The sequence below is a fragment of the Pongo pygmaeus genome, chromosome 11, assembly GCF_028885625.2.
Source record: "Pongo pygmaeus isolate AG05252 chromosome 11, NHGRI_mPonPyg2-v2.0_pri, whole genome shotgun sequence".
Taxonomy (NCBI): Eukaryota; Metazoa; Chordata; class Mammalia; order Primates; family Hominidae; genus Pongo; species Pongo pygmaeus.
Genome location: NC_072384.2, coordinates 17,568,689 through 17,581,031, shown reverse-complemented (window position 1 = coordinate 17,581,031; position 12,343 = coordinate 17,568,689). Strand labels below are relative to the sequence as shown.

Genomic DNA, 12,343 nt, shown 5'->3' with positions numbered 1-12,343 from the left:
AAAAAAAGGTAAATCCTTAATTCTATACTAGGGATAGATGAACTCTAATTATTTTTTTATTTTTTTATTTTTTTGTAGAGATGGGGTCTCACCATGTTGCCCAGGCTGGTCTTGAACTCCTGGGCTCAAGTGATCCTCCCACCTTGGCCTCCCAAAGTGGAAACTTAAATCTATCTATGTTGTTCTAATTTTTATTAGAAGAAACCTAAACATTTGAATTTAAACAATTTTATATGCTTAATATTACAATGCCAAATAAATGCCTTGGGGGAGGGGCTTTGGCTAAAATTACCACATTTATAAATACTTCTTTCTTTTTTTTGGAGGGGCGGAGGGCAAGGGGAGATGGAGTCTCGCTCTGTCGCCCAGGCTGGAGTGCAGTGGTGCGATCTCGGCTCACTGCAAGCCCCACCTCCCAGGTTCATGCCATTCCCCTGCCTCAGCCTCCCGAGTAGCTGGGATTAGAGGCACCCACCACCACGCCTGGCTAAGTTTTTGTATTTTTAGTAGAGATGGGGTTTCACTGAGTTAGCCAGGTTGGTCTCCATCTCCTGGCCTCGTGATCCGCCCGCCTCGGCCTCCCAAAGTGCTGGGATTACAGGTGTGAGCCACTGCACCCGGCCTACTTGTTTATTAAGAAAAATGAGAACGGAAAAAAAAAAAAAGTACCGTTTTGTGTTACATATGTAAAAAAGGGTGGGGCCAGTTGAACAAAAGTTCCCATATTAGGAAGGTGACATACAAAACAAAGGGCAATTTAATTGAGTTCCTTCCTTGGCGAGCTTGAAGAATTACTACTGGGTACTTATTTACCCATAAGTACACTTATGTACTTATGGGTAAGTACAATGGGTTTCTTTTTTTGTTTGTTTTTTGAGACAGAGTCTTGCTCTGTGGCCCAGGCTGGAATGCAGTGGCGTGATCTCGGCTCACTGCAAGCTCCGCCTCCCGGGTTCACGCCATTCTCCTGCCTCAGCCTCCTGAGTAGCTGGGACTACAGGCGCACGCCACCACGCCTGGCTAATTTTTTGTATTTTTAGTAGAGACGGGGTTTCACTGTGTTAGCCAGGATGGTCTCAATCTCCTGACCTCGTGATCCACCCGACTCAGCCTCCTAAAGTGCTGGGATTACAGGCATGAGCCACCACGCCCAGCCCAATGGGTTTCTGACACATGCTGGAAGGACATTCAACTGAGCACAAAACCAAAAAATAATTGGAAAATAATTTTTTCAAAAATCTTTTACCAGAAATGTTGAATTAAATACCTTATATGCTTATTCATGATATTTGAAAAATAATTACAGAAGAATATCCTCAATCAAAAATTCAAACATCTGTCATGGTGTTCTGTGACTAACTTCGTATATGTTTTTAAGCAATGAAGGTTGCCCTACTATAAAGCAGTATTATTTGAGGCTGACAAAAATAAATTTGATCGATACATAGAGTACAAGTGACAGCACCCAAAATGAAAAGTTGAAAGGAGTTCAGTAAAAGTACATCCAATTTGGAGCTGAACGTAAGGCTGACTAGAGTGGAGAATTTGGGCTACAAGGGGGCACTGGTACTCATGACTACAGAAGAAGAAGTGGAAGAAAAATTTTTAAAGTAGGGAGGTGAAGTCTAAGCTTACATACTTGCTACAATGACACACAGTGAAAGTGTCCTAGCCTCCACTTTCATCACATGGGCAAAATATAAGTTCTTCATGAGGGGGTTTGTGTGTGTGTGTGTGTGTGTGTATTTGTTTTGTTAAGCAAGAAGTAGAAAATGTGTGATAAAGGCAAACTCTGGGAAGCAAATGTCAGAATTAAATCCCAAGATCAGTCTAAGTTTCAAAATTTAGCATCCAACCATTCAGTACCATTTTTCTTGACTTAGGATAGGGTGGGTCATTCATGACTCCATTTCCTTCTAGTGTCTTCCTGTCTAACTAATTCCCTGCCTCATGCTGGAACCCTTAACACAAAGGAGAAAAGGAAAAAACAAAAAGGAGGTAAAGAGGAAAACAAAATGATATGTAAACTGAACATACACAATCCATTCCCATACTTTAGTGTCTTTAAACTAACATTATACCACAATATACGACCAAGAGTTGTGTAACATATCCTCCCTGAGCACCAATGATTTGCTGCTCTATGAATGATAAAATAAAATCTTATGATTTCTCTTGCCATCAGACTTTAAGCAAATCACAACACATCTTAACAGCTTATTTTGAATGTCCCTACTGTGTTATGCATAAAATGATCATTCTAAAACTACAGCAACACAAAAAGTACTTTAATTAAATCTATTAAGTAAATATAAAAGTTCATAAATCTGCTATATCATAAAATTTATTTATTAAAAGGTTTATAATAACACATAATAGAGAAAGTTTTTTCACTTCCATTGTATCCTTTAATTATTGCTGAAAAACGCTTTTAGTTTGAACTCACCCATTATGGCAAATAGCTCAACAATTTGAAAATTAGGAAAATGGTTCTCCCATCAGCATTCTTTATGGCCTGAGAAGATAAAACAGATTAACATATTAATAAAAAGAAACAGAAAAGGAGCCAGGAAAAGAAAAAAAAAGTCAGTATAAATAATACTAATGAAAAATATACAATATGAATACACATTTCGCTAGGGGGAGGTGTTTTATATTGAAGGTTGATCATGTGGGCACCCCCTTGCCTAACACATACCAAAATTCCAGACTCCCAGAAGAAAAGCAGGTATTCAGCATAAACCACAGTGTTTGTACAAACCATTATCAGCTGGAGGCAGGAACCCTCCTGAAATCCAAGTTCTCAGGTGTCAGCCAAAGGCTGACTCCTAAGCAGGCCTTCTAAAAATAAGCAATCAGGCCCACTACATTAACTCTTTTTCTATATAAGCAGCAATAGGCAACTAATATGTTGGTTTAAAAAAAAAACTGCATAAAGCAATAATTATAACTGTGTTGCTGGGTATACAATATATAATAATATAATTCACATAATATTAACAGCACACAGGAAAGGGAAAGGATAGAGTTACATAAAAGAAAGGTGTTTATGACCAAGTGCAGTGGCTCATGCCATAATCGCAGCACTTTGGGAGGCCTAGGCAGGCGGATTGCTTGAGCCCAGGAGTTTGAGACCAGCCTGTCCAACACAGCAAAACCCCATCTATACAAAAAAATACAAAAATTAGCCGGGTGCAGTAGTGTGTGCCTGTACTTCCCAGCTACTTGGGAGGCTTGGGGTGGGAGGATCACTTGAGCTTGGGACGTTGAGGTTGCAGTGAGCTGTGGCACTCCAGTCTGGGCGACACAGCAAGACTGTCTAGGAAAAAAAAAGTGTTTGTATACCATTGCAATTAAGTTGATATTAACTCAAACTAAGTTATTACAAGATGTTAACTGTAATCCCCAGGTCAACTAGAAAATAAGATGAAAAATATGAGTGCCAACATGACACTATGTATGAATGGAAAACTCCACAAACCTGACCTCATGTGATATGTCACAGTCAAAAGGCAGATGCACAACTCACAGTTTATTCAGCATCCCCCAGGAGAAAAAAGACCCTACCAACCCCTTCCACTGCAATATATCTTTTCCATGCATGCCCAAATTCCCCCATGCAAGAGGCCTACAAGGGTAATAAAACAGAAACTTTGTTTCAGACACAAAATTATTTAAAATATTGTTGGCTAGTACAGTGGCTCACACTTATAATACCAGCAATTTGGGGGGGCCAAGGTGGGAGGATCACGTGAGCCCAGGAGTTTGAGACCAGCCTGGGCAACATAGGGAGACTCCCATTTCTACCAAAAAAAAAAAAGATTTAAAAAAGAAAATGCCAGGTGTGGTGGTGCATGCCTGTAGTCCCAGCTAACTGGAAGGCTAAAGTGGGAGCACTGCTTGAGCCAGGGAGGTCAAGGCTGCAATGAACTATGATTGTACTCCAGCCTGTATGACAGAGTGAGACCCTGTCTCGAAAACAATTAAAAAATTGTATAAAATTACCTTTAGCTATATGAATAAGATGTATATGAAACATAAAAGAATTTCATGTTTAGACTTGGGTCCCATTCCCAAGATACGTCACTATGTATATGCAAATATTATAAAACATGAAAAAATCCAAAAAACTTCTGGTCCCAAACATTTTGACCCGAATATGTTGCCTACAACAGACACACTTTTTTTCTGGGGGGATGGGGTGGGGGGGGCACGGTCTTGCTCTCTTTCCCAGGCTGAGGTGCACTGGCATGATCACAGCTCACTGCAGCCTTGATCTGCCAGGTTCAAGCAATCCTCCTACCTCAGCACCCTCGAGTAGATGGGACTACAGGTGCATGCTATCACACCCAGCTGATTTTTAAAAAAAGATTTTGTACAGAGTACCCAGGCTGGTCTCAAGCTCCTGGGCTAAAGTGATCCTCCCAGTTTGGCCTCCCTAAGTGCTGGGACTACGAACCACAACACCTGGTCCACATTTTAAATTCGAAGACAAAATAGGTTGACAGTAAAAGGACAGAAAAAGATATACTATGCAAACAGTAGTCAAAACAGACCTGCAGTGGCTACACCACTATCAGGCAAAACAGATTATGACACAAAAATTGTTGTGAGAAACAGCATTTTATAATGAAAGATAGCCAATACATCAAAAAGATATAGCAATTATAAACTTATATGTACCTAACAACAGAGTCGCAAAATACGCAACGCAAAAAAGTATAAAATTCAAGGAAGAAACACAATTCAAAAATAAAAGTTGGAGATTTCAATGCCCTGCGTTCAATAACGGATAAAATAAGTGGACAGAAAATCAATGAGGAAATACAAGACTTGTACAACACTATAAACTACTAGGCTTAACAAACACCTACAGAATCATCAACCTCAAAACAGCAGAATATACATTCTTCTCAAATACATATAGAACATTTCCAAGACACAACAAATATTAGGTAATAAAACAAATCTCAGTAACTATATGGATTGAAATCACACAAAGTGTGTTCTCTGACAAAAATGCAATAAAATTAGAAATTGGCAACACAAGGATGTCTGGAAAATTCACAAACGTGAAAATTTAAAAACATACTCAAAAACAATCAGTGGGTCAGTAGAAGGCCTAGGAAAATTAGAAAATACTTTGAGATAAACAAAAATGAAAACACATCAAAACAAAATTTATTGGATGCATCTAAAGATAAAATAACTGTAAATATTTACATTGACAAACAAGAAGGATGTCAAATCAATAACCTAACCTTTGACCTTAAAATACTAGAAGATGAGGAACAATTTAAATCTGAAACAAGCTAAAGGAATAGGGAGTAGAAAATAAAAATACCACTGAAATTTAAAAAAATCAATAAAACAAAAATTGGCCCTTTGCAACAAAACTAACAAACTTTTAGCTAGACTAATCAAAAAAAGAAGAGGGAAAACACAAATAACTAAATTCAAGAATTAAAAAGGGAGCATTACACCAACCTTTCAGAAATGAAAAGAATAAGAGAATACTGTTAACAACTGTACATCAACAAATTAGATGACTTAGATGACACAGACAAACTCATAAAAAGAAAAAAACTATCAAAATCAACTCATCAAGAAGAAATTAAGAATCTGAACAGACCTATAAAAAGTAAAAAGACTAAATTAGAAATGAAAAATTTCTCACAAATAAAAGCCCTGGACCAGATCGCGTCAAACATGTACAGAATTTACAAAAACTGTAAAAAAAAAAAAAAAAAAAAGAAGGAACACTTCCCAATTCATTGTGAAGCCAGTATTACTCCAATACCAAAACCAGACAAAGCCATCACAAGATGAGAAAACTAAAGATCAATATCTCATCAATATAGATGCAAAAATCCTCAATAAAATACTAGCAAACCTAACCTAGAACATTAAAAAACAAATTATATACCATGCACATTTGGGATATATCCAACAAAATCAAGGTTGGTTCAGCACATAAAATCCAATCAATGTAAAAAACCACATTAACAGAACAAAGAACAAAAACCAGGCAGGCACAGTGGCTTGTGCCTGTAATCTCAGCACTTTGGGAGGCTGAGGCAGGCAGATCACCTGAGGTCAGGAGTTTGAAACCAGCCTGGCCAACATGGCAAAACCCTGCCTCTACTAAAAATACAAAAATTAGCCAGGCATGGTGATGGGCACCTATAATCCCAGCTACTTGGGAGGCTGAGGCAGGAGAATCCCTTGAACCCAGGAGGCAGAGGTTGGCAGTGAGCAGAGATCATGCTGCACTGTACTCTAGCCTGTGCGACAGAGCGAGACTCTGTCTCAAGGAAAAAAAGAAAAAAGAACAAAAACCAAATCACCTCAAAACATACAGAAAACACATGTGCCAAAATTCAACACCTTTTTGCGCTCAAAAGATAAACAGAAGAGGACATAATTAAGTTGATTATGGTGAAAAACTTCACGGTAAAAAACGGGATACATTCCCAGTAAGGCCAGGAACAATACGGGGATGTCCACTCTTGCCACACATCTATTTAATATTGTACTAGAGGTTCTAGTCAGAAGACGAGGCAAGAAAATGAAATAAACGGAATCCAGATTGGATAAGAAGTAAAACTATACCCATTTGCAAGTGACATAATCTTAGATACAGGAAAACCTAAGAAATTAACAAAAACAGTATTAGAACCAATAAACACGTTCAGCACAGATGCAGGATACAAGGTCAACATTCAAAAATCAATTATATTTCTATACATTAGCAATAAACATTCTGGAAACAAAATTAAGAAATCAATTTCATTTACAATAGCACCAAAAAAAATAAATTACTTAGGAACATATTTAACAACAACAAAAAAATGCAGCTTGCACCCTAAAAACTACAAAACACTGTTGAAAGAAATTAAAGTAGACCTAAATATACAGAAAGACACCCCATATTCATGAATGGGAAAACAATATTTTTAAGATAGCAATACTCCCAAAGTTATCTACAGATTCAATGAACTATCAAAATTCCAATGGCCTCTTTTAGCAGAAACGGAAAAGCTGATCCTTAAATTCATAAGAAACTGCAATAGGCACTGAATAGCCACAACAATACTGAAAAAGAAAAATAAAGATGCTCAATATCATCTGTCATCAGGGAAATGCCAATAAAAATCAAAACGACATACTACCTCACATCCAGTAGGATGGCTATAATCAAAAAGAAAGACAATGACAGGTGGTAGTGAAGATGTGAAGAAATATGAGCCACTGTTTCCACTCCTATTGTATATACCCAAGAGAACTGAAAGCATACAACCACACAAAACCCTGTACATTCAATGCAGCACTATTTATAAGAACCCAAATGTCCATCAACTGATGAAGAGATAAACATGTCCTATATCCATATGATGAAATATTATTGACCATGTGTGGTGGCTTACGGATTACATCTGTAATCCCAGCACTTTGGGAAGCTGAGGTAGTTGGATCACTTGAGGTCAGGAGTTTGAGACCAGTCTGTCCAATGTGGTGAAACCCTATCTCTACTAAAAACACAAAAATTAGCTGGGCGTGGTGGGAGGAGCCTGTAATCCCAGCTACTCAGGAGGCTGAGGCAGGAGAATTGCTTGAACATGGGAGGCAGATGTTGCAGTGAGCCCAGATCACGCCACTACACTCCAGCCTGGACAACAGAGTGAGACTCCATCTCCAATAAATAAATAAACAAATAAATAAAATTCAGTCATTAAAAAGAATAAAGTACTGATACATGCTCCAACATGGACAAATTTCTGCTAAGTGGAATAAGCCAGATTTTTTAAAAGCCCCATATTCCACTTACATGAAATGTCTAGAATAGCAAATCTACAGAGACTGAAAGTAGATTAGTGATTTCCTAAAGCCAGGGTATGGGAAATGGTGAATGACTGTGAATGAGTATGAGCTATCTTTTGGGGCATGAGGAAATGTTCTGGAGTAAGGCAGTGGTGATGGTTGCACAACTTTGTGAATAAATGAAAGATTACTGAATTGTAGTATTTAAAAGGGTGAATTTCATGGTATGCAAATTATATCTGAAAAAAGGAAGGGAGAAAGGAAGGAAACAAAATAGAAGTGGCAGGTTCTATGAATAACTAGAGATCATTTGCTCACCTAGAGAAGCAACTGCCTCAGCTCCAGTCAATAGCTGCTACAGAAGTTCGGGCTCAGTATTATCAGATATGCTGTTTTTTCAAAAAGCCCTAATCCAAATTTTAATGTGAGATCTCCCCAATTTCAAATATTAGCAACTAATTCAAATTTTTACAAAAACAACCATGTTATCCTAGCATGCTGCCATTTTGTAAGCACTGACAACTTTAATTTCTTTTTAGTTATATTATTTTCAAATGTCAAGTAACATTAAGGAATTATCAAAGAAAAAATGTAAAAATTATTAACAGAATATAACATAAAACATGAAAGTGTTCCTTTTTTTTCTTTTGAGACAGGGTCTCACTTTGTTGCCCAGGTTAGAGTGCAGTGGCAATGATCACCGCCTGCGGCAGCCTCAACTTCCCTAACTCAAGTGATCCTCTTGCTGCAGCCTCTCAAGTAGCTGGGACTACAGGTACGCATCATGCTGGCTAGTTTTTTGTTTTTGTTTTTGTTTTGATATGGCATCTCACTGTGTTGCCCAGGCTGGTCTCAAACTCCTGGGCTCAAGCAATCCTCCTGCCTCGGCCTCTCAAAGTGTTGGGATTACAGGCCATCCAGCCTGATGTTGAGAAAGTGCTCCTTTCATCATGCCTATCAGTACCATTTCAAGGGCAACCACAATATTACCTCAGTTTTTAGGACTTTTAATCAAGACAAATATAAGACTAAATTTTAAACAGCTGAGAAGAAAACATCTAGTCTAAACATCTTATTTTAAAATCTGAGGGCCAAAAAGATAATATAATTTATAAAGCTGGACAAAGCTAAGACTTGAATACCTGTTTCTTATTTCTTACTCAAGTAAACTTTCCATAATGCCATATCACTCCAATTTACCTTTTGAGGAAACAGCTAGCTGGAATAGGAAATTCTCCTACTATACATATGCACATAGAGAAAGTCACAAAGTGGTTGGGGAAGTTTTATTTAGTATATTCTCTTTCAATAAAAATTTAAATTCTCAACTAAATTTTTCAGGTGGTTTTGTTTTGTTTTCTGAGACAGGGTCTTGCACTGTCACCCAGGCTGATGTGCAGTGGTACTATCACAGCTCACTGCAGCCTCAACCTCCCAGGCTTAAGCAATTCTTCCACCTCAGCCTATAGCATTTGCTACCACGCCCAGCTAATTTTCTGTAGAGATGGAGTTTTGTCATGCTGTCCTGATGTCTGCAAGTACCAATCTCCACTGTACGGCTGAGGAATCAGAATATGACTGAGATACAGCTGATTTAGAGGAGGTAATTGCAAAATGAGCCTAAAACATCTCACTGAACCAGAAAGAAAGTACATAAAGACTATGAGGACATGTCAAAAGGCCACAGGCACAACTTGAAGGGGATTCCACTAATCAAATATGGGACAATTTGATCATCAAAATAAAATAATGTTGGATTACAGGCCCACTGAATAGAAAAATGAAACAATGAAGTTGGGCCCAATAGCTATAATCTCAGCTACTCAGGAGGCTGAGGCAGGAGGATCACTTCAGCCCAGGAGTTTGTATTCCACCAGGGCGACATGGCAAGATCCCATTTCCTGAAACAAAAACAAAAACAAAAACAAAAAAAAAGAAAGAAGAAAACCATGAGTCCATAAAAACAAAGATAAACAAATAATTCAACAATGGGAGGAAGAGAAATCTTTTTCTTACTGTAGAATGTCAACGAATGTAATAAAATTAGAAAGACCACCATTCAGCAATCATCAATAGAAATAATTAAGTAATAATTCAACCAAGAAAAGTCAACAATGCTAAAGCTAGTGGATGAAAAGTGTGATGAGGAATGAGTTACTTAGTTTCAACACACCATCTCCAAAAAATAATCATTTCCACTCATTTTTCAAAGGAAAAAAAAAAGTACCCTTTTTAGTGTAGAAACCCAGCAGACAAAAAAAAAAAAGCTTAGTCAAGTGATCCATGTTAAGATCATCAGTAATAGGTAAATTAAAATCATGTACCTAACTAGCCTGACTTCAATTTTTAAAAATTAAAAAAAATGTGCCAACTGGTAAGATAACACCGAGAAGAATACCACATCACCTCTGTGATATTGCTGCCAAAAATTGATAACCTGAATTGATTCACAGGGAAGCATCAGGCAAATCCCAAATGAGAAACAGTCTAAGAATTAACTGCTCTGTAAACCTCAAAACTGTCGAAATCATGAAAGTCAAGGAAACGTTATGGCTGTTCTGGATTGCAATACATCAAAAAGACACAACAACTAAATGCAAATTATAATCCTGATTGAATTATTTTCCTAAAATGAGCATTATTGGGACTACTGGCAAAACTTGAATGGGTTCTGTGGATTAGATGACATAATTCTATCAATGCTAACCTCCTCATTTTGACAGTTGGATTCTGGATATGTAGGAAAATGTCCTTATTGATAGCAATTACAAACTAAAACGTTGTGGGGTGATGGGACCTCATGTTAGCAAGTTACTCTCAATCAAAACAAATTTCTTTATACTGGTTTTGCAACTTCTGGAACTTAAAATAATTTCAGAAGAAAAAAATTGTAAAAACAAAAACAAAGTGAAAAAAAATCTATTCTTCTCCAGTCTTATCAAGAAGCATCTCTATTTTTCCAATTGCTCAAAACAAAAATTTTGAGATAGGCTTGACCCCTCTCATGCTCTCACCTTATATTCCAATCCATTAGCAAATCCCATTAGCTTTTCTTTAAAAATATATTTCACTATTCCAAACCATAATCCTCTCTTGCATGGATTACTGAAATAGTTTCATATCTGATCAACTTGATTTTACTCCAAACTCTAATATAACTCATTTTCTATACAACAATAAGGATCATCCTTTTAAAAAGTAAGTCAGAGAATGTTAATGCTGTCTCTCTGTCAGAAAGTACTGGTAGTTTCTCTACTTCGAATAAATTCCAAAGTCCTTGCCATGGCTTACTTCATACAGACTTCCCTACTTCTGGTTTTTTTGTTTTTTTTTTCTTTTTTAAGACAGGGTCTTGCTTTGTCACCCAGGTTAGAGTGCAGTGGCACAATCATGGCTCACTGCAGCCTTGACCTCCTGGGCTCAAGTGATACTCCCACCTCAGCCGCCCAAGTAGCTGGTACAATAGGTATGCACCACCATGCCCAGCTAATTTTTGTATTTTCTGTAGAGACAGGGTTTTGCTATGTTGCCCAGGCTGGTCTTGAACTTCTGAGCACAAGCAACCCACCTGCCTTGGCCTCCTAAAGTGCTGCGATTACAGCCGTGAGCCACCATGCCCAGCCAACTTCCCTACTTTTGATGTTATATTCTACTACAGTAAAGGTTATATACAGAACACTGCTACTTCCGCCAAGACTAACACAATGGATGACCCCATCCCCACCACTGCAAAAAATAAAAAAGAAAAGAAAAGAAAAAGAAGGCTGTTTAAATACCGGTAGGCTAAAAACATAAATATCCATTACAGCTTCCATGGCAATACACTCTCACGAGTCTCCATTCTTCACCCCACTTCCCACATCTCACCTGAGTCTGCTTCAGAATCTCTTCTTCCTTGCCTGGCTATTAAATGTCAGTGTCATTTGAAGTTTCATTCTTGCACTACTACTCTTTTCATTCTATTGAGTCTCTTGAAGAAACATCACCTATAAACTAACCCTCAAATCTGTATCTCCAATCTAGACAGAGCTAAGCTTCAAATTCCAAATTATATAAAACTAGTTGTTAGATATTTTAATCCTTGGCCACATGCTTAGGATGGCAAAGCAGTAAGTTAAAAAAGAGTGCATGATGACTACTTTGAGTCTTCAGAATGATTATATGATAAAAGTAAATCCCTTATTTGGTAACCCCTTGTATTTATTATGCATAGCCAAATATACTTCCTGATTTAGTGAGATACTGAGATGAGGCTCTGGCAATGACTCCCTGATTTTATCTCTTTCATATATAAGATTTCATCATGATTGTCAGACTGTCAGACTGGAAAACCTCAAAATTCACAGGACACTGGGTAGTGTACTCAGAAGAGTGCAGTCTCAAAAGTAGAGCAAAATTATGCTAAACTAAATGCTATCCTGGTTCTACCTAATGAAACTTAAGAGCAAGATGAAAAGGATCTGTTTCCAAGTAATTTAACTGCTTCCCAAAACATGTAAGAATGCAAAAATGTCCAGTGCCC

General features: G+C 37.6%; 1 protein-coding gene across 3 annotated transcripts in view; it reads right to left on the bottom strand.

Moving 5' to 3' along the window:
* The window catches only part of MAP3K2 (mitogen-activated protein kinase kinase kinase 2), an 86,794-nt gene that overhangs the window by 41,157 nt on the left and 33,294 nt on the right, over positions 1-12,343 (bottom strand). For all 3 annotated transcript variants that reach the window (XM_063647332.1, XM_054477164.2, XM_063647333.1), the window contains one exon: positions 2,447-2,515. In XM_063647332.1, the coding sequence (XP_063503402.1) occupies positions 2,447-2,450 (4 nt within the window). In that variant the 5' untranslated portion in view covers positions 2,451-2,515. The remainder of the gene's footprint in view (positions 1-2,446; positions 2,516-12,343) is intronic.